This window comes from Gastrolobium bilobum, unplaced genomic scaffold, assembly GCF_033153095.1.
Source record: "Gastrolobium bilobum isolate Gb01-03AN ecotype WA unplaced genomic scaffold, APGP_CSIRO_Gbil_v1 utg106920, whole genome shotgun sequence".
Classification (NCBI taxonomy): Eukaryota; Viridiplantae; Streptophyta; class Magnoliopsida; order Fabales; family Fabaceae; genus Gastrolobium; species Gastrolobium bilobum.
In genome coordinates, this window is record NW_026899313.1 from 53,722 (window position 1) to 77,598 (window position 23,877).

At 37.0% G+C, this 23,877-nt stretch overlaps 3 protein-coding genes across 3 annotated transcripts; 2 read left to right on the forward strand and 1 right to left on the reverse strand.

Moving 5' to 3' along the window:
- Positions 1-831: 831 nt before the first annotated feature.
- LOC133289387 (putative 12-oxophytodienoate reductase 11) lies at positions 832-11,485 on the reverse strand. Its single transcript, XM_061487307.1, has 5 exons — positions 11,415-11,485; positions 2,723-2,863; positions 2,478-2,608; positions 2,018-2,167; positions 832-1,433 (listed from the first exon to the last, which is right to left on the reverse strand). The coding sequence occupies exons 1-5, from the start codon at positions 11,483-11,485 to the stop codon at positions 832-834; spliced, it is 1,095 nt and encodes a 364-aa protein (XP_061343291.1).
- A 1,324-nt stretch (positions 11,486-12,809) lies between these two features.
- Positions 12,810-15,212, forward strand: LOC133289390 (uncharacterized). The gene is made up of 4 exons (XM_061487309.1): positions 12,810-12,910; positions 13,133-13,270; positions 14,428-14,519; positions 14,832-15,212. The coding sequence occupies exons 2-4, from the start codon at positions 13,139-13,141 to the stop codon at positions 14,932-14,934; spliced, it is 327 nt and encodes a 108-aa protein (XP_061343293.1). The 5' UTR covers positions 12,810-12,910; positions 13,133-13,138; the 3' UTR covers positions 14,935-15,212.
- A 357-nt stretch (positions 15,213-15,569) lies between these two features.
- On the forward strand, positions 15,570-16,643 carry LOC133289389 (uncharacterized). Its single transcript, XM_061487308.1, has one exon. The coding sequence runs from the start codon at positions 15,570-15,572 to the stop codon at positions 16,641-16,643; it is 1,074 nt and encodes a 357-aa protein (XP_061343292.1).
- Positions 16,644-23,877: the final 7,234 nt, after the last annotated feature.

The window sequence follows — 23,877 nt, forward strand, 5'->3', positions numbered from 1 at the left end:
CCTACACCGTCCAACATTCGAAGACTTGATTGGCAAGTTGGGAATGATCAATATTTACCTCCCAACTTGAGGGGGAGTGTAGAAAATTAGAATTCAAACATGTTTCCGTTTTTATTTCCTATTAATTAGGATTGATTAGGATTGATTATGATTGATTATGATTGATTAGAATTAATTGTGATTGATTAGAATTAATTGTGATTAGGATTGTGATAGGATTGATTAGTCATCGCTTAGTCATTCTTAGCGATTCTTTCTTGTATAAATACTCACTCGTGTAATTTATTCTATATGAAATATACAAAAACTTCTTTTCAATACTAATGACGGATTTTCTTGTAGTGCGAGAAATGAGGGAGATTTTGGGTTAGAAAACAGGTGAATAACAAATGAGGACGAAACCCACTCATTAAGGGTTTCTGGCTGACATATACTCGAGTATCTGGGGTGGATACTCGAGTATTCATTGTGATACTCGGGTAAGAGGATACATACTCAGGTAAATAATTCAAGAAATGATGAACATCTTTAAGCAGGACAATTACTCGAGTATAGTTTTTGGTCAACAGTCAAATAAGAATAAATTGGTGATATGTTTAATGAAAAAGTCAAATATTTTAAATAGTTTTATAAACGGGAGCGAAGTGGTAATTTTTAATTAATCATAGGGAAAATAGGTCAAATACCCTTGAGTCAACGGTACCATAATATACCAAAAGTATAAGGACTAGTTACATATAAAACGATTCATAAGCTGACATGCTTTCTAGATTACATGCATCCACAAGGAGTGTAGTAGCAATATAGTTACACAGCGAATGATATTATACTTCAGACAAATCCAGCACTGTCTTCAAGAAAAGGATAATTAGTGTAACCTACAACTGGATCAGGAGTATAGAACGTGTCCCTATCGTACTTGTTGAGTGATGCATCAAGCTCAAATCTCTTGGGCAAATCTGGATTAGCCAAGAACAAACGACCATATGCAACAAGATTGGCTCTGTTCTCTGCCACAGCCCTATTACCTTCTTCTTTGTTATAACCTCCAGCAACAATAAAAGCTCCATTAAATACCTTCTTCATTGGTACAAGACAGTGAGTGGTTTCTCCTTTCTCATTAGATATATCCATCCTTGGCTCAACCATGTGGCAGTAAAGAATACCATATTTGTTCAGAGATTTAACCATGTAAAGGCCCAATGCTTCAGGATTAGAGTCACCACTTTCATTGTATTGAGCAAAAGGTGATAACCTTACTCCCACTCTATCTGCCCCTATTTCTTGAACAACAGCTTCAACAACTTCTAATGCAAAGCGGCAACGGTTCTCAATGGACCCACCATATTTGTCTGTTCTGTCATTTATTTGGTCTTTCAAAAACTGGTCAATCAAATAACCATGAGCCCCGTGAATCTCGATTCCATCAAAGCCTGCGTTTAAGAAAGTACCATTATTTTAATTTTTAAATATGTCACGATCAATTACATGGTGTCATTACACTTGCTTAATGCACTTGTCACACGGAGAGATATATAGAGCTTTTTCTTTTCAGCTCCATGACACAAAAAACTATTTTTGTTGTAAAATATATATTTCACCTCTGAGGATAATCTCTGGTATCCATACGTGTCATGATATGGTATGTCCTTTGATTTTTTATACAAATGTAGATCGAGTCTCATAAAATTGCAATTTTCATTGCAATTCATTAATTAAAGTAACGACTAATACATTTTGTTGGAAAAATGTATATTTTTATATGCATTACAATAACTTATGTTATTTATCTTTCATCCATATTGCTTTGATATATTATGTTAAAGGACCAAAAGTTTGGACAGAATAAGATGTTAAGATGGGTTGCTAGAATGTATTTTTCTATTTATAACTAACTGTTAGGTGTAAACTATTAGCATGTATTTTTCTTTCCATAAGTAACCTGTCATCTAGCCTTTTGGGTTTTCGAAGAAACATCAAAAGTTTTATATTTGTAAATTACAGTTTATGTAGTTACCAGCCTCGATAGCATTCCTTGCTGCACATCTGAAGCCATTGACAATATGAGGAATTTCATCTATCTCTAGCTGCCTTGGTACCAAGAAAGGTGCTCGTGACAGTGGCTTGTTCGTAGATGATATTGGAGCTTGCCCAGTTTGCTTAAAATCTACTCAAAACAATTTTGAATATGTTGAAAAATATATTCATATGAAATAATAGGCCAAGAAAGAGTACAGATATTTCAAACACAATATTATATGGGTTTATTGTTTCCTCGGTCACACGGGAGAATTTATCTCCTTTCATATCAAAATGCTGTCATTTTGCAGTTGGAGAATTTTTTATATAATTCTGATTTCTTTTGGGCTATATTAATTTTCGATGTCAAAATTTTTATCTCAATACCAAAACAATACCATTTTGGGGAAAATAAACCCATATTATATATTCAAACATCAACATCAAGAAGTATTAACCTGGATTTGAAGCCCTTCCAACATGATAAATCTGACAGAAAAATATTCCACCTTTGGCATGAACAGCATCCACAATAGGTTTCCATGCTTCTACTTGCTCTCTTGACCATATACCAGGTGTGTTTGGATGGCTTTATACACATACCAAAAGACATCAAATGCATGAAAATCTCTTCCATAAACGTAGACAATTTTGTGATCTAAAGTTCAGAAAATGATATCATTAGTTAAGAAAAAAGAAATACCTTTGAGAAGTGGCTGAAATAGCGTTACATTCAGCTATCAGAAGCCCTCCCTTGGTAGTTCTCTGAGAGTAATATAAAATAGCATGAGGCTGAGGAACATTGTTGTAAGATCTTGCTCTGAGCAGTGGTGCCAAAACGATTCTGAAAATGAGAAACAACAAATTTATAATTCCAACAATTATTCTCAACAAAGGTGCGTTTACTAAATTAATATTATCATTTATGGGAAAAACATGAACTTCAGATAGGTCAATACAAACTTTTTTCCTAACAAATAAAAGTGAATGGCAATTAAGGTCAAGGATACATCACCGAGAATAAAATCTATACAATGCTTTTAAAAAATTTAGAATAATATAAGTAGGAGTTTGTTAGGAACCCCTATTTAGAAGAAATAATGAATAAGTCGTGTGCCGATATGTGTTAGTTATGCCTAGTTACTTCCCAAATAGAGGTGAATAGGGATAGTTAGGAAAATCCCAAAATATTGAGTGAGTGAGGTCATTGGAATTATAAATAGAATTGATGGAATAAATGTAGGGAGTTAGACAATTAGTAAGAAGGCAAGACTAAAGACTAGGATTTCTCTCGAGGTTAGGAGCCTCTCATTACGAATCTCATTTATTCTTTGAGGGGAGGAATTTATCAAGAAAGACTCAGTCAAGACTCAACTTACACTCTGTATTTTCCCAATTCCCAATTCTTGAGCAAATTTTTATCAATGAAGATTCAAATCCATTTCTTAAGTCAAATACTGTCAATTAGTATTAGAGCTCTCTATTCGGAAATTGTGGTATTGAATTAAAGATGATCCAGAATTTGAAGGAGAAGAAGAATCTTGATGGTTTTAATGTTGTGAAATATTTCAATGCAGAAGGAAAACATGAAGCAAAGAGGCTTCCCAAAGCAGCATAAGTGCTTTGATTTGGTACTGTAACACCCTGTTATCGGACCCGTGTGTTATTATTAATTATGATATTAAACGCAGTCATAATCACAACAGTTATTTGAAATTATGAGAAAACTTTTTCTTTTTAATATCGTTGCACTTTTAAAATAACCGTATCAAACAATATACTAACTGTGATCATAACTCAAAACTTATAGCGGAATTATGAATATAGTAGCTTAATACCATACAACTTACATTTGAAGGTTGCTAAGTGGTTCTCATAAACCAACAAAGCTTAAAACTCATTCTATCAATATTTAACACTAAATGCCTTTAACTTTTTATTTACTCTAGGAATTTTATATTTCCCCAATGATTCTCATTTCTTACTATGTTATGGATTTCTTCGTTAGCTTCGTGTGGGTTCAAACCACGCTCAATTTGGAGCACCGTAGCTCAAGTTATGAATTTTCTAAGCAAAATGGTGTTGATTCCACAGGGGGCCGCGCTGATAGTGCCCGCCTCGTGCTAATAGCGCCACAAAATAGAGGTATGGCGCCAACAGTGCCAAGAATATGATTTTTCACTGTTTGGCGGCACTAATAGCGCCACCAAGGCGCCAAAAACGCCGCAGGTTTGGAGACAGGCACCAAAATAGGGGATTTCAACCTACTTTGGTGTTTCACCTAAGGGTCCAATTCTATCATATGGGATATAAAAGTTGGGCAGCACTCTGCTTATATTTTCAACCATTGCCAATTTTCCGTTATGTACCTAATCAATTATCATCCAATACTTACTTGACTATTTCACAACTCAATATATCAAATAGGTCATTGACCCTTCCATCAATTTACACACCTCTATATGATATTATTTACAATAACCAAGTCTTAAATATAATCCAAGTGGCATGGACATCCCCCATGCTCACCAATATCCAAAATGATAAAATGAAGCATATACAACTGGATTCCAAAATACAATTGATAATCAAGAGACTTAGGATTATATAAGAACAAGAAAAGCATGATAAATACAAGTGCATGCAATACCATATTCATATACTAAGTCCTCTACACAATGAATGACAACATGTGCATATACAAATCTTACAAAATGACATATGAATCTTATGCACCAAAATCTATCTCCACCACTAGGTGGGCCTCTTGTCTGAAGCTCTAATATACTTACCTGAACCTGAAATGGTGCCCCAAAGAGGGGTGAGATATACATATATATCTCAGTAAACCAATGACATCAAAGGGTCACTCCGCCCAGTAGATCACTCAATGTGCATGCAATGATACATATATGAACAGTATAATATACAAAATCACATCACAACTGGGCACAATCCAAGAACATCCACTAAAGGATTCATTCAAGGACCACATTAAACTTCTCTCGGGACGCTTCCTGGTGCCTCTCCCATGGTTGAGAGACTCCATGGCAAACCCAACTGGAACTTCCAAGAAGACCTATCCATCAGAAGTCCCACGTTTGGAGCTCCCTGTGCGCTCCCAGAGACGACTCTACGGAAAAATCCGACCGAAACTCCCCAAAGGAGCATAAATCGGAGGAAGTCCAAACCAACACATCTACTGGCTAGAGATCACAATTGCTATATCACACAACGTGCCACACGTATGTCAATCAATATGTCAATAATGCATGAACATACTATTACGTACATTATCAAAGAGCACACATCGAACCATCACCTCCAACTTTGGCATGGTAAAACACACAAGGGGATTAACCCCAGTTCCAAGAGTTTACCTCAATTTCACAAGAAATGCACTCTATTGTTAATTCCAAGCTCAATCCACCTCTAATGAATCAGTGAGAGGTAACCTACAATTCCAAGTCACAACGATTCTACAACCCACAACAAACCTCACCATTTAATCCAACACTATCAAACAATTCCACATACCCAAATTGGCCTCATTTTTAAAAAGCCATTTTGCATTCCTATCCACATCAAAATTCGACTCATTTTTTAGGAGTTTGAAGAAGGGAAGGGACTTCTCTGCCCACCTCGGTAAGAATCTTTTTAGGGCGGCAAGGTATACTGTCAGCTGTTGAATTTCTCTCTTATTTTGGGGCTCCTTCATTTCTAAAACAGCTCTACACTTGTCGGGGTTAACCTCAATCCCCCTATTCGTAAGCATGAACCCCAAAAACTTTTCTACTGGCACTCCAAATGTGCACTTGGCCGGATTCAGCGTTATACTCTAAGATCTCAGCTGTTCAAAAGTCTCCCTTAGGTCAGCCACATGGTCCTCAGGCTGCATCGACTTCACTATCATGTCATCAATGTACACTTCAATTCCTTCCAATTTGTTTTTCAAATACCTGATTCATCATTCTCTGGTATGCTGCCCCGGCATTCTTAAGGCCGAAAGGCATCACATTGTAACTGAAGTTCCCATTCTCAGAAATAAAGGTGGTCTTTTCATGGTCAGAGGGGTGTAGCGGGATCTAATTATATCTAGAAAATGCATCCATGAATGAAAGGAGTTGGAACCCTGAGGAGTTGTCCACTATTTGATCTATGTTGGGCATGGGGTAGAAGTCTTTTAAAAAAATCTTGTCCGGGTCAGTGTAGTCAACACAGATTCTTCACTTCCCACTTGGTTTTTTAACCATCATCACATTGGACAACCAAGTTGTGTATTGTATTTCCCTGATGAAACCAACTTCCGATAGCTTGCCCACATTATCATTCAAAGCCTGACATCGGTCTGGTCCTATCTTCCTATTCTTCTTGGCTACCAGCTTAGACCTGGGATACGTTGAAAGCTTATGACAACGCAAAGTGGGATCTATCCCGGGTATTTTCAATGCCTTCCAGGCAAACAAATTATAATTTTCTTTCAAAAATGAGATAAGTCACTCCTTTACTTCGGCTTCCATACTCGCTCTGACCTTTGCATAGTGCTTGCCATCTTCTCCAATGACGACAATTTCTGACTCTCCTTCTAGTTCCGGCCTAAGAGTCTGTAACTCTTCCCTCATGTCGAGCTCGACCATATTGACTTGATTGCCACATGGGTATATAGAATTGGATTTAACGGGGTCTTTTCTCTTTCTCAGATCCTGGGAGGTCATGATGGGTCGTCCTAAGTCAACTTGAGGGTTTCATAATAGCATTCTCTTGCCTCTTTTTGATCTTCTATATTAGTGACAATTTCATTCTTAGATCCCACCATCTTCAAAGCCTGATGTTTGGTGGAGACGAGCATGTCCCACTTGTGTATCATAGGTCGGCCTATTATCATATTGTAGGATGAGATTGCATCCACAACAATAAAACGAACACGGCCATCTCGAAATGACTCTCTTATTCCTAGTATGAGTTTTAGGTCGATATAACCCTTAGGAGGTAACCTCTCTCCATTAAAACCTACTAACTCGGCCACACATAGTTTCAGATCTTGCTCGTCTAAATTCATCTCCACGAAAGCACTCTAGACGAGAATGTCTGCTGAATTACGAACATTCTTTTAACTCGACAATTTACCAAATTCTCGATAATCACGAGTCTGTCGGTATGAGTCGTCACTACCTTCTCCAGGTCCTCTTTGGTGAAAAATAATCTCGAGGGATCCGACTTGTCCCCATTTCTTTGAAAACTGGTCTATTTCTTACTGACATGTCCTCTCTAAGGATTTTCCTCCTTGCACTAGCGCTATCACCACTGCCTCCTAGTGCTCCACTTATCACATTGCAGTGATATTCGGCATCCTGGTATTCATCATCTTTGTCTTCGGCTTCTTTCCTTTGTCGTGATCATCTTTATCCCGGTCTTTCCTATTCTCCCTTTTTGGGCTCGGACTCTTGCTACGGCTTCATTGCCTGCACTTGTCGTTCTTCCTTTCTTGAGTGCGGATGAGGTATTGCTTCAGCTTTCCCTCTCTAATGTGATTTTCAATTACATCTTGGAGGTCCCAGCATTCATCAGTGGTATGCCCATGACCGTCATGGAAAGCACAGAACTTGGAGCAATCTTGTCTGCCCTTGTTCCTGATGGGTTTCAGCTTTTCCAAGTTATGGAGTTAGGTCTGGGCGACTTTTTTCTAGATCCTAGACTTGGAGACATTAAGAGGTGCATAGCTATCGAATTTATCCCTAGTGGAGCGTTCCTCCAACCATCTGGACTTAGAATCGGTCGCCTTCTTGGAACCTTGTCGATCTCTGTTTCTCTTGTTCGGGCTCTGGTTTTGAGGGCTCCCGCCTCCATCATCACCCTTAATGGTGCCGTAGACTAACGCCATCTTTTCCACATCCAAGTATTTGTCTGATCTTCTCCTGAATTCTTCTAAGTCATTGACCGAGTTCTTGAATATTGATTTAACCAATGGAGATCGTCCATCCAAACCTGATATAATCAAATGTAGGTGGACTGCCTTTGCTAAACTATGCACCTTGAGAGAGGCTTGTTTAAAACATTCTGAATACTTTCACAGTGTTTCTCCTTTCTTCTGCCGAATTCGGCCAAATGCGACGCCGGCATTAGGCGAGCCTTACTGTTGGCAAAATTTAGATGAAAAGTGCATGCGAGGTCTTCGAATGAGTCAATTGAATTTTTGGGTAGTCTGGTGATCCATGTCATGGCTTGCCCAGTTAAGATAGTTGCGAAAATCCAGGCCATGATGGGTCTGATTATCCCATTGAACAACATTTCTGTCTTTGAAGGCTTCCATATGAGCCTCTGGATCCTTACTCCTGTCGTAGGGAAGAACATTGCACTTTTTGAACCTCGGCGAAATGGCCATGTTCATAAGTCTGTCAGTAAATAGGCTATCATTTTGTTGATCATCGTCCCCGTTACCTCGACCATTTCCCTGGATTTTGGTATTTTGACGCCCTTCATAGTGGTCATCAAGGTTGTTACTCTAGTTACCACGGTCGTTTTCAGCACCTTGGTCATTGTCAGCCTCATCTCTGTTCTCAAGGTTGTTTCGTTTAAGACTCTCTGCATGGCTGTGTTGATTGTTGACATTCTTGACCGCCAACCTATTCTGCAATGCCTCAAACCTTTGAGCGTGTAACCGCTGCTTAGCCAGGACCCTGTTCTCCATCTCTTGCATCCTTCGCATGATGGCATTGAGGGCGGTTTCGTGGATTTGGTTGTCCATCGTAGGCCTGGTTTCCTGTTGAGGGAGGTTAGGTTGATTCACCGCCTATTTTTTTCTGGTTTCTGGTCGGTGCAGATTCAGATTCAGCGTCGTTCACGTGCACCTCCTCCAATATAGGGTTACTACCGTCCTAAAGCCTTTCAACGGCAGATTGTTGATGCGGCTGCGGTGGTTGGGGTTGTTTGCTCTGCTTCTGGTATGTACCATCACAAAATGGGTATTCAAAATTTACCGATTTCCCACAGATGACGCCAATGTTCGGTCCAAGTAGACCGTGAGTATTTACCGTATAGGTATTCTCTCAGAGATATCTATGAGAGAGATATATCAATTAGCTCAAGGCCAATGTTCCAATCAATGCGCACTGATAATAGGCGTACAACCAAGATGCGAGGGTGTGTGCAAGTGTACTGTTAGTACATAGGTGTCCTAGAGACAATCTGAGAGTCAGATGGACCATAACTTATGTTGGCCGGCGTTGTCTATGTTGTTGATAATAGATTCTGAATGCTGCTGCTCAACAATTAAATTTTTGATATTGAAAATCTAGTTGTGGCATCAATATCTATGGCTTCTACTACACTAAGAGTTGGTAAGGTTAGATGAATTTGACTAGTAAAGTATTACATATATAAAATAATATTTTCTTAACCGCAAGTCTAATGAGGGAATTTCAGAGACATAGCGATCATATCTTGTCCTTGAGTAATAAGTTAAAGGCCTTACGAATCGACAATATCTTAGGCTTTGGCAACAACGTATGCTACCAGAAAGAACAACCATATCTGCTCCATGAACTCGTTGTTAGCAATGCATAGGAGATTTTTATTTTTTAGTGGAGTGGGAGCTATATCATCAAGTTTCAAGCAATGGAACCCTGGTTGGAGTTTTGTGACTGCCCCCAACAAGTTTCGTCCTTTTCCTTAGGGGCTGTTTGGTAGAAGTACATTTTTTAGAATGTCAGGAAAGTGATAGTGAGATTTGTATTTACCCATGTTTGGTAGGAGTTTTTGTAAAATTTTCCCAGATATCTAATTTGCCCAGGATTTGCATTTATGTGTAAATTGTGTTAAAATTTTCGTTTTCAAAATACCACCAAAGGGGTGGTATTTTTGGAATACCGGATGATAGAATTTTGACATTAAATGACAAAACTACCCTTCCTCCCTCTTCCTTTTCAGATTCGGATTCATCAACATCGGTCCACTTGAGAACTCGAAGCGTTTGTTGATTTGTTGGGTGGGGAGAGTGAAGGGTCTTCGTTGATCTTGAGGCGGAGGATGTCTTCTTGGTAGACAGAGAGGATGACGATCAAGGGTTTTGTTTCAATTTGGGGTTGATCTTTGGAGATGAGCTTGGCAGTGAGGTCGTCGTCGGTGATGGAGATGTCGGTGGTGACGAGGGAGGAGGATAAAGTTGTTGGCGCTATCTGAAGTTGTTGTCCATCTCTCTCTATTGGAAGTCACTTTCTCCAGTTTAGCAATAGAATCTGTGACAAACGCAAATTCAGATACCATTCCTTTGCTTATGATTTCATCACCAGTCCCATCTTCAAAATCATTTGAGTTTCTTCCATGAGAGGACATGGAAATAGAGAAGGAGGAGAAGGATATGTCTGATTCATCATCTTGACGATAAGAAAGATAAAGCGACGGGGTTATTTTACATATTCCCACTAATATTTCACAATCAACCGAACAAAGACTCAATAAACTTAACCGAAAATTCCAGTAATATTTTTTCCTACCAAACAACTTTTTTATAACATTCCTGGATAATTCACTTTCCTACAATATTCCTGGTAATCATGATTCCCAGACACCAAAAAATTTCTCCTATACCAAATACCCCGACAATGTGAAACATTTAGGGCGGTATTTAGGAACCCCTGTTTAAGGGAGTAGGTTAGAAGAAATAATGAAGCCAAAAACTACGTGGGCCAACTTCTATTAGTTAGGCCTATTTAGTTCCTACACAAGGGGTTAGCAAGGGTAGTAAGGAAAATCCCAATATAATGAGTTAGTTAGGTCATTGGGATAACAAATAGGCTTGACGAAATTCATGGATGTTGTTAGTCAATTACTAAGAAGACATGTAAGGTTAGAGACTCCGATTTCTCTGAAGGTAGTGTGAATTATGATAGAGATTTTTTTTTTATTTTTTTTGTAATTTCCTACCTCATTTATTAGCGAAGGTGGAGTCAGGAAATTGTTTGAGTAGGGGCAAAAGCAAGAAAATTTCACACAAAGTATTTAACATGACAATGGGTCAGTAGTAATCATATTTGAAGAAATCCCTAAATTTTCTTCGCACATAAGAATGAGAGTTGGAAGGTTGCGCTTGAGGGGGTCAATTTATGCTACACTACTTTTCTTTCAAGTCTAAACCAGAAGGGGCGCACGCCCACCCTAACCCCCTCCTTGGCTTCTCCACCAATGCTTATAAGAAAATTCATCTATTCTCGAAGTGGAGGAATTTATCAATAAAGATTCAATCAACATTCAACATATACTATGTTAATCCAATTCCCAAATCTTGACTCACGTTTTGTCAATAAAGATCCAAACTCAATTCTTCAGCCATTTTCTATCTGAGCTGTAGGTAGTTCCTAAGACAGAAATTAGAATAAGAACCAAAACAATGAAGGTACCTGTGAGACAGATTGAAGTTTCCCATCTTGTATGGGGTAAGAAGAGGAATGATAGTACCTTCTTCAGCCATTTTTCTGCAATTTTTTTATTTTCTCCTTTCTCCTTTCTTTTTTATATAAAATTTCTCCTTGCCCTGTCTTTTTCTCTTTTTGATTTTATGAAAATGATCCAGATTCATTTGAGTATTTATTAATTAAAGGCATTTGGAACTAGAATGTTATATGTTTGTTGAGAACTTTAATTTTTTGTGTTAGAACTTTAATTTTATTTTGCAACCAATATATTAATGTTTTTTTACATAAAAATATATCAATGTTTTAATTTTGAAATAATTGAAGGACTAATTTTTGTCATAAATTCTTTGGATAACTAATGTGGTGATAAAGTAATATTTGAAAGACTAATTTCATGATAAAAATATTTTAAGCAGTAGTGTGGCGATGCCCTAATATTTTGCGAATCACGTAGAGGGTTTACACGTTTTCAAAATAACAAAATGAAGTTTTGAATATATTAAATTTTTTTAAAGTAATAAATACCATCTTTATAGAATAACTCCAAAGATTGTTAATAATATTTATTAGAAAAATATAAAAGCAAATTATTCATTTAATAATTTATATTAATATTTGAATTAATTACGAAAATACTTGATGAATTTAAGAGATACATCTATGATTTTTTAACCGCTAGGATGTCATTGAATCTTTACAGGGATAAACTTTCACATTCTTTAATGGCACATATTATTTCGACGGAATTTATCTGTGGGTGAACATAGTTTTTCTAGCAATTTTTGTATTTATGATATCACATAAGTGCATGTTTTTATAATTGAAATTAGTACAGTATATACAGGATGACTAAAAATTTATCATTCCTAAAATAATATAGAATTCCGAAAATATATATAGACCAGTATTTAATGACACAAAAACAATATTAAATACTTTGTACAAAAGAATATATTAAATACTCAATAACCGTCATTTGTAGAGGGTCTTTTAGCAAGGTCCTAATCAATGAATCTTCGAAATAATTCTCATAATTATTCAAAGAAAGAAAGTATTTAATGGTTTTTAATTTCTCAATGAATTAGCACTACAAAAAAATAGGTGATTAGTGGAGGTTACTTAGTGTAGGTCAAAAAACCTCCACTAAATAATGTAATTTTTGGCAGATTTTAGACCTCCACAATTTATTATTATGTTTTTGTATTTTATATTGCTTTATATATATATAATCTCTTTTTAATTTCTATTTACTTTCTGCATATTATTAATCTCTAGAAATTTTTTTTTAAAGTTTTTCCAAAAAAAAATATTTGCATTTTTAAAATATTGTTGTGAACTATACGACTTGTTGAAATGTCTTTCACTGTTGTGAAGTCTAGTTTGCTCTTCACTCTTTTGTCGAGACCCTAACACTCGTTCTCCTTTCAGCCAGTCGCTACAACATCTCACTCTTCTTCAAAACCCAAAATCATTGGATTAAGGTAACTCACTTAACTTCAATTTCTCATCGTGTTCATTACTTGTTTATTGACTTTAACATTTCTTCTATTTAATATTCAAGATTTTTCAGTTCGAGATTGCTCCAACCTGGTTCTTACTCTTCTCACCATCACTGATTCGAATTCTTAATTTGTGTGAGTTCTCCGTTAACTGATTTAGCTTCTTCTTTTTTCATTCATACAACGCTTATTGCCTTCACGCAGCTACGAATGGAAACACCGGCGGCGGCGACGGTGACGGCAACTGTCTTCCCATCATCGGCTGATCCATTTAAGCCGTCGATTTTCCTCGGAAGGTCCATCGAATTGGCATTCCGTTCCAATTTTCAGATCTCCAGTAAGGTATCAAATCGCCAGTTCATTTTTTTTTAATTTTTATTATGATTTCTGCTTGATATTGTTGGTGAGAATAACGAGTTTGATGAACTCTTGTTGAAATCATTTCTTTCTGGTATGGTTGTCTTTGTCGATGCTTGTTCGGTGGCTTTGCTTTTACTAAATGGTGTATTAGATTAGAATGAGCTTTAATACGATGTGTTTAGGTTGCAAGTTGCTAGTGATAGCTGCATTTTGCCAATTTCCTTGTTCCACTCAGAATGGTATACGAGATATTACCTTTTCTTATGAGTATGTTATCTAATGATTTGTTGTTTTGGTTTTCTTATGAGAATATATATTGTTTCCTTGTTAGTTTTTGTGGTCGTCGTTTAGACATTCAGAGTGGAATAAATAACATGAGGATTTTTAGTTAGTAAAGGTCATGGTTTATGCTACATGCTTAGTTTCCTTTTGTTGATTGTGAAAATTATGTAAGAATTGAATTGAATTACAATAATCCCTCTGACTTTCAAATGGCAATAGAGGAGGCATTTTTGGCAGATCGGGGCTTTACAGAGAAATTATAAGGAGCAGTAACTCAAACCAACTAGTTTTAAATGATTCTATTGCGAGTCCATCATGTTTTTATTTTTAACCTTGCTTGTCATTTGATTATTTGTCTTCAGTAATATAAGGAGGAGTAACTCTCATGCCTTGTATGATGTACATGGGTCCTAGTTGCAGAGTGAGATGTGTTTATGGGAATACTTTTGGGTTTGTAATGGGTGAGAAAGATTTTGGATGTCTCTTGTTTTATATTTTAAAGTTCTTGAGCCCACCGAGTCAGAGGTTGTCCATTGGAATGCCACCTACTTTTTTGAATAGCAAGTTGTCTCTTGTTCTATGCTGAAGAGATTTTGAGGGAAATAAAGTCCCTTTTTTTTAAGTTCAAATAACATGTTATGTTGTCGACAATTAAGTTATCCTGCAACTAGTGCAGAAACTCTTGGGGGCCAATTCTTGTGCAAAATATGTGTCACGGTTTGTATATCTTGCATTTTTCTTATATTAAGTCTACAATGAAAAATTATAGTTAGTTCTGTATTTGTCTTGAAGATTGCATATTTTTTGTAGTCTTTGAAGTCATTTTTTACTGATTGATATTATTCTGTTTTTTGAAGAATCATGAATGCACTGATTATTACTGCCCTACTTGCAAAGCAAAGTTTGATTTTGAGTTATCTGATTCAGAAAAATCACAGCCGAAAGTCAAGTAAGTCATTTTTGAGTTATTAATGCCATACTTGCAAAGCAAAGTTTGATTTTGAGTTATTTGAAGTCATTTTTTATTGATTGATATATTCTATTATTTTTATTTTTTTATTTCTTACCTTTTATTCTCTTCTGTCCTCCTATATATTCTTATTTGTATTTTATTTTAATGTATTATTTCTTGTAATTGTGTAATGCTTTTTCTATGGATAATATATATATATATATATATATATATATATATATATATATATATATATAAGTGTGTGTGTACTTAAATTTTTTTTTCTTCACAATATTTTCGTCTTTGAAGGTTGACTTGTCTGGAAGGAGAGAGTCCCCCGAGGAATTCACTTACAGAGATGTTGATTTTCCAAAGTCAGTGGATTGGAGAAAGAAACTGTTGCAGCTGTTGAGGGAATAAATGGTGGAATATATATTAACTGTGACAGAACATACAACAATGGTTGCAATGGGGGTCTCATGGACTATGTAACACAGATATCCATTTCTAATCATGCCACGTCAGCTACATCAGATCACAACTTGCTTCCAACTAATCATGACAGATCAGCATAGCAGTTGAATCTGTTAGGATATAGATTTCAGTTATTTTCTGTTAACTGTTATTTTAGCTTTTCCCTCCTTATTCTTTATTCCAATTGTACATGGTATATATGTAAATGATCAATCATATAAGCTAAGCAATTCACTTTTTCTAGCCTAAAGGGCTCTTGCGTGAGGGAGCGTGTTGAGATATATAGTCCCACATTGATTGGATGAGCAACTAATATGGCCTTTATAAGGCCTTGGGCACTTCCACCCCTTGAGCTAGCTTTTGGGGTGGTGTATCCCAAGGTTCTTTACATGGTATCAGAGCTTGCCAAGAAGATGGTATCAGAGCTTGCCAAGAAGATGGTATCAGAGCTTGCCAAGGTTCTTTACAAAGAAGATGGTATCAGAGCTTGCCAAGCTCTGATATCTGCTGCTTGATAACTCTTCACCACTTCTCTTCCAAGATTTCATTTTTTTTTCTCTCTGAAATTCCTCCATGGCTAACTTGCCAGAATTCCTAACAAATTCTTCACATCCTCTGTTTCTGCATTCTAATGAGAATCCTTCTCAAGTTTTAGTCACACCGCTCTTGAATGGACGAAACTATCATTCTTGGGCGCGTTCCATGTCAATGGCCTTGCGTTCCAAGAACAAGCTTGGATTCGTCAATGGCGTGGTGGAAGTACCAGATCCTGATAGTGCAGAGTATGAAACATGGGAACGATGCAACACAACTGTATTAGGATGGATTCACAGATCCATTTCGCAGACGATAGCTCAATCCATAAATGATGCTTGGAACGATCTTCGTAATCGTTTTTCTCAATCTGATATTTTCAGAATCTCGGATTTGCAAGAAGAGATACAGAAACTGCATCAAGGTGACAAGACTATGACTGAGTTCTTCACTCAGCTCAAGATCCTATGGGATGAGTTAGAAAACCTGAAGCCAATTCCCACACCTTTGGTTGCTTGTGTTTGTGGCACTGCTGATGTAATGCGAACTTATCGAGATCAGGATCATACTATCCGATTTCTTAAAGTTTTGAATGATACATACTCTCAGGTTCGTTCTCAAGTAATATTGATTGAACCATTGCCTAATGTCATTAAGGCTTTTTCGCTGATAACTCAACAAGAACGCCAATTTTATTCTGAAGATCAACTCAATGCAAGAACAACTGCACAAACTTTTGCTGCTGTGACAGATCACTCCAATAACCGGAGAGGTGCTTATAATGGAGGTGGTTACAATAGAGCTCCTTCTGGCAACTATGGAGGAAGCTCTGGAAATTATGGAGGAAGGAGTATAAGAGGAAGAGGACGTGGCTTTGGAGGCAGAAACACTCCAGGCAGATTGTGCACTCATTGCAATCGAAGCAATCATACCATAGAAACCTGTTATCTGTTGCATGGGTTTCCACCAGGATACAAAACCTATAATTCACATATGGCCAACAACATTTCTACTTCTGATCTTGAGAACAATGCTGCCTTCCAAGATCCAGACAATCGAGTGAGTTCCATTGATATGATTCAAGGTCAATATGAGAAGATTCTGAACCTATAACAGAAGAACACCATTGCTGAAGTTCCTCAAGTTCATCATACCACAAATTCCATCCAAACCTGTAACATGAACACTCACTCATCTCCCAAAGGTAAAAGTATTACTGAGTGGATAATGGATACTGGTGCCACTGACCATGTCACATTCATCCAATCTCATTTTTCCTATTCTCGTGAAATTGATCCCATTTCTATAAGTCTACCTGATGGATCAATTGTTATAGCCACTGTTTCTGGTAGTGTACCTATTTCCTCCACTCTCATATTAACAGATGTCCTATTCGTTCCTGATTTCCATGTCAATTTGCTTTCTGTTAGCAAATTAGTTAATTCAATTGCATGTTCTTTAACCTTTACTAACAACTTGTGTCTTATTCAACAGAAAAGCCTGAGTTGCTGGAAAACGATTGGTTCAGCTGAACAGAAAGGAGGACTATATGTGATATACAACACCACTCCTCATTCCAATTCCCAAGTTTATCAAATAGGACCCGAAACTGCTTCTGTTTCTGTTAAATCTGTTTCTGTTTCTGCTTGTAATAAGTCTTCCAATAATGAATTTTTTTGGCATCGTAGACTTGGTCATATACCAAAGCCAATTCTGTATGAAATGTCTTTACAATTTCCATGTATTTCATTTCAACATGAAGATCCCTGTGATGTATGCCATATGGCAAAACATCATAGACTTCCTTTTCCCATGAGCAATACTAAATCAAATTCAGCATTTGAATTACTTCATGCAGATATTTGGGGCCCTTTTTCAATAACTTATATAAATGGTCATAGGTACTTTCTTACTTTAGTGGATGATTATTCAAGGTACACTTGGGTAGTTTTGATGAATAACAAAGCTGAAACCCGAAACCATCTCACTAACTTCATTGCCTACATTAAAAACCATTTTAACACTACTCTTAAGACCATACGCACTGATAATGGTCCAGAATTTTTCATGAGAGACCTTTTTGCTAAAGAAGGGATATCTCATCAAAGAAGTTGTGTGGAAACTCCACAACATAATGGCCTTGTTGAGAGAAAGCACCAGCATATATTAAATGTTGCTAGAGCTTTATTTTTCCAAGCACAAATCCCTTCCAATATGTGGTGTTTTGCTGTTATTCAAGCCATCCACATCATAAACAGAACCTGCACTATTGTTCACAACAACAAGTCACCTTATGAACTTCTATACATCAAACCACCAACTTTCCTACACCTTCGAGTCTTTGGATGTTTGGCCTGTGCTTGCACACTCTTTTCTCAAAGGACCAAGTTTTCTTCAAGAACCCGTAAATTCATTTTCTTAGGATATCAAGAGGGTGTCAAAGGTTATTTACTTTATGATTTAAATTCCAGACAAATATTTGTTTCACGAAATGTAACTTTTCATGAAAATCACTTCCCTTTCAAAACCATGACAGTTTCTGATCATGTTAATCATCCAGATCACAACTTTTTGGACAATCCTTCTCCTTTATTTGATTCTGATTCTGATATCTTAGCTACTGCTGGTCCATCTTTACCTATTCTTGATGTCCCATATACAGTTGTTAAATCCTTGAACCCTGCTTCTCCTATACCATTAAGAAGATCCTCACGAGTTCGTGCCCCTCCCCAATATCTACAAGAGTATCACTATAATCTCTCCACTGCTCAAGGAACTACATCGTTATCAGGTAACTCCTCTTCTGTTAACCATTCCCTTTCAAATGTTCTTGATTACAGTAAATGCAATACTTCATATAGACATTTTTGTTTCAACACTATGATTCTTTCTGAACCTGATATGATCCCCAATAGGAATGGAGGAATGGATCTACTAGGAATGGAAATTCTAACCCCAAATTCATCCACCAACACGACCTGTTAAGAACAGAGCGTATCTTACGCTACAGACCTCGGATTTGGGTGATTGCAAAACGAGGTGAAAGATGGCTTCCTGAATCACGATTTTGGCACAAGAATCACCGGAAAAGGATAAGGAATTCGAGAGATATGAATCCAAGATAATATAGAACGAAATTGGAGTTTAAGGATTATAGGTAGGCGCCACAATTCCAAAGAATTGATAAGCCCAAGAACGCCACAAGGATTGATGCCCTTGATAAGTTCAGAGATTCTCAAAAGAACCCAAGAGAACTAGTCTCACCAAAATAGGTTAACTTGATATTCCAAATCTGTCTTCAAAAGCCATGGTGTTCCCTTATATAGTGGGCAACAACCATATTGAGTTTAACCTAAAAGTGCTTACACATAAAAGAAAATAGACAGCCCAATAATCCAGCCCAATAAGCCTTATTACAAAAAGTTTAACTAAATATAAGAAAATAAAAATTAAGTGCAGAATTAGGGCCAAGTAAAATAAAGCCTTCATGCATATCCATTGAGGCTTATTCTTCAAGGTCTTCAATTTGAATTAAGTGTATCATTTTGGGCTCTTCTTCCTTTAGACTTGGGCTTGCCTCAAGTAAAGTGGTCACCAAAAGATTTAGAGCCTCTTTAGCCTTTTTAGCTTTTGCTCTTGTCATTGGGCCTCTAAGACCTTGTATGTCCTCCAAGTTTGTTGTCTTGGTCATGCCACCTCCTATGTCCTCATCATTCCCTCCTTCTTTAGAAGAATTTGTCCTCAAATTGTAATCCTCGTCTCCTGCATCAAAAAGGGACAAATCAGCCACATTAAAAGTAGCACTTACACCATACTTTATAGATTTGTGCAAAGTCTGGATCATGCTCATACAATGCCTTAATATGATCAAAACCAATGAACTTAGTTTCAAGAGTAGAGAACAAGGCATACCTTCTTGAAAGTGCATCTGCAACTATATTAGACTTACCTTTCTTGTGCTTGATCACATAGGGAAACTGCTCCAAGAACTCTACCCATTTGGCATGCCTTTTGTTAAGCTTGCCTTGTCCTTTTAAGTACTTTAAGGACTCATGGTCACTGTTGATGACAAACTCTTTGGGCAAGAGATAGTGTTGCCATGTTTGCAATGCCCTTACCAATGCATACAATTCCTTATCATATGTGGAATAATTAAGAGCAGCCCCATTCAGTTTTTCACTAAAATAGGCAATGGGATGCCCCTCTTGAATCAAAACAGCCCTTATCCCCACATTAGATGCATCACATTCAATCTCAAAAGATTTAGAAAAATTAGGCAATACAAGAATAGGTGCATGTGTCAATTTTTCCTTGAGAGCAGCAAAGGCTTGCTCTTGTTTTTCACCCCATTTGAAACCAACATGCCTTTTAATCACTTCATTCAAGGGTGCAGCTATGGTACTGAAATCTTTAACAAATCTCCTATAGAAACTAGCTAAGCCATGAAATCTTCTCACCTCACTTACATTCTTAGGAGTTGGCCACTCTTGAATAGATTTCACCTTCTCTTGATCAACTTGCACTCCTTGTGAGCTAACAACAAAACCAAGAAAAACAACATGGTCTATACAAAACACACATTTTTCCATGTTAGCATACAATTTCTCATGCCTTAGTGCTTCCACAACATACCTCAAGTGCACAAGATGATCATCATAGGATTTGCTATAAATCAGAATATCATCAAAATAAACCACAACAAACTTTCCTAGAAACTCCCTTAACACATGATTCATTAGTCTCATGAAGGTACTAGGATCATTGGTTAAACCAAAGGGCATAACCAACCATTCATACAGCCCATATTTAGTTTTAAAAGCTGTTTTCCATTCATCCCCTTCTCTAATCCTAATTTGATGGTATCCACATTTTAAATCAATTTTAGAGAAGAAACAAGCACCATGCAATTCATCCAATAAATCATCCAATCTAGGAATAGGATGTCTATACTTTACCGTGATGTTATTGATGGCTCTACAGTCAGTGCACATTCTCCAGGTTCCATCTTTCTTAGGCACTAAAAGGACTGGGACTGCACATGGACTTAAGCTTTCTTGCACCCATCCTCTTTTCATTAAGTCTTCAACTTGTCTCTGAATCTCCTTGGTCTCTTGGGGGTTACTCCTATAGGCTGGCCTATTAGGCAATGCAGCTCCCGGCACGAGATCAATTTGATGTTCAATGCCTCTTAGAGGAGGCAGTCCATGAGGCACCTCTTTGGGAAAGACATCTTCAAATTCCTGCAACAAAGAAGAAACCTCATTTGGAAGAGAGTTAGTAGGACTTGCATCTTTGATATTATTACACTCTTTACTCAAAAGTAAGAGCATTGGCTTTTTCAATTGTATAGCCTTTTTCACCTCTTTTTCTTTTATAAACAAATTTTGTGTTTTTCTCTCTTTTTTTCTCTCTTTTTCTTGCTCTCTTCCACTCTCTTTCCCCTTTTTCTCTCAACTTTCTTTTCTCTCTTGCTTTCTTTTATCTCTCATTTTCAAATGATCCTCACTAACTTCTCTTGGAGTCAAAGGTGCAAGAATAGTCTTGCGTTCTTCATGCACAAAAGAGAATTTGTTGGTGTAACCATCATGCATAACTTTCTTATCATATTGCCAAGGTCTCCCAAGAAGCAAATGACAAGCCTCCATTGGTACCACATCACATAAAACTGTATCATCATACTTTCCTATGGAGAAGTTCACCTCCACTTGTTTGCTTACGGTCACTTCACCATCCTCACTAAGCCATTGAAGCTTATATGGCAGCGGGTGATGTTTGGTATCCATGCCCAATTTAGACACCATTCTAGCACTTGCAACATTGGTACAACTCCCTCCATCAATAATTAAAGAACATACCTTTCCTTGGATAAGGCATCTAGTATGAAAAATGTTCTCTCTTTGACTATCATCCATGTCTTTTACTTGGCTACCCAACATCCTTCTTACCATAAACAAATCTCCTTCCGGTATAATTTCCTCGTCATACTCATCTTCATCATCATATGAGGCAGAATCTGAAGAAGACTCACTAGTAATCTCTCCATCCTCTTTAAGTAACATAGTCTTCTTAGTTGGACATTCTGAAGCTATGTGACCTCTTCCCAAACACTTGAAACATTTTATTTCACTACTCCTTGTCTTCTTAGGGGTCTCATTGGACTTAATTTGAGTTCTTTGAGGTGCAGCAGTGGGGTTGCTTGATGAAGTACCTCCCTCCTTATTTCTCTCCTTCCAACTTGAAGAATTAAAATTAGAAGAGTTTTTCCTCATGACACCCTTTCTCTTGAGTTGTTGTTCTACCTTACTAGCTTGATGCACTAAATCCTCCAACTCCACATAATTTTGCAACTCCACAACATCCCTTATGTCACTATTCAGTCCATGCAAGAAACGTGCCATAGTAGCCTCCCGATCTTCACTAACATTTGCTCTAATCAAGGAAACCTCCATCTCTTTATAATACTCATCTACACTCTTGTTACCTTGTGTAAGCCGTTGAAGTTTATTGTGAAGGTCTCTATGATAATGGGAAGGAACAAATCTTCTTCTCATTAGCCTTTTCATCTCCACCCAACTATCCACCAATGGTTCTTCATATCTTACCCTCTCCTTTTGCAATTGGTCCCACCAAATGAGAGCATAATCACTAAACTCCATGGCTGCCACCTTCATTTTCTTTTCTTCAGTATAGTTGTGACATGAAAATAAATGCTCAATCTTCATTTCCCACTCCAAATAGGCCTCCGGATCACTTTTTCCTTTAAAAGATGGTATATTAAGCTTCACCCCCTTAATTATATCCTCTCTAGCAACATCCTCATTATTTCTTCTCCTTCTATCAACCCTTCTTTTACCTCCATCATCATCATGAGTCCCTTGATTTTCTAAGTGCTCAATTCTCTCATATAAGTCCTATGTTTGCTCCCTCATCATCGTTTGCATTCGATCCATAATGGCATCGATTAGCAACCTGTTTCCTCTCTCACGAGGAGGGCTACCTTCACCACCTGCACCTGCCATAATTCAAGGAAAAGAACAAGAATAAAAGAAATTGGACCTCACCACTCGCTCACGTGTTTACACTCTTAAAATGTATCACTCGTGTTTGTTGCTCTCTATTAGGCTTTAGTGTAATGTGCTCTCTTGCCTTTTTCCTCTCAATAGCTCTCTTTAAGTTCTTAACAGAATCTCCAAGAACACTCAAGAGTACAATCCCAAACTCAAGAATTCGTAATGACACAATACAAATTGGAAATATGTCAAAGAAGGCAAGACAAAGAAAACCAAACCAAATTGAAGGAATTATTCAAGGAAGACACTTTGGACCTGATTTGAGAGTAGTAGTGTGTAACTAAGCTTAAATAACAAGTAGCTGTATAGCATATATATATATATATATATATATATATATATATATATTATAAAACCTGACGCTTCAATAAAATGGATTTTGTAATTTTGGAATGAAAAATTCAGATTGCAGTAATGCTAAACTGAATTTGATTGAATTCTCCACAAAACAAGCTATTATTTAACACACTAACAACATACTACTCAAGGAACAAGGATTGAAAGGATTAAAAATCAAGAACAATGATGAACATAGGACGAACCTTAAGAACACAAGTGCATAAATTATGAACACAACAAGAAATTGAAACAAACAGAATATCAAAGGAACAAATTAGGAACCAACAACAAAGGCTAAAACATAATTGCACAATTCAAAATTAAAAACACAAATACTAGGGATTAGGGTTACCAAATGTGTGATCAGAATTGATGGAAACAATGGAGAAAATCAAACCCAATTCCAATCCTAGAACTGAGTTCTGATTACCACATGATATGATCCCCAATAGGAATGGAGGAATGGATCTACTAGGAATGGAAATTCTAACCCCAAATTCATCCACCAACACGACCTGTTAAGAACAGAGCGTATCTTACGCTACAGACCTCGGATTCGGGTGATTCCAAAACGAGGTGAAAGATGGCTTCCTGAATCACGATTTTGGCACAAGAATCACCGGAAAAGGATAAGGAATTCGAGAGATATGAATCCAAGATAATAAGAACGAAATTGGAGTTTAAGGATTATAGGTAGGCGCCACAATTCCAAAGAATTGATAAGCCCAAGAACGCCACAAGGATTGATGCCCTTGATAAGTTCAGAGATTCTCAAAAGAACCCAAGAGAACTAGTCTCACCAAAATAGGTTAACTTGTGAGTTTAACCTAAAAGTGCTTATACATAAAAAAAATAGACAGCCCAATAATCCAGCCCAATAAGCCTTATTACAAAAAGTTTAACTAAATATAAGAAAATAAAAATTAAGTGCAGAATTT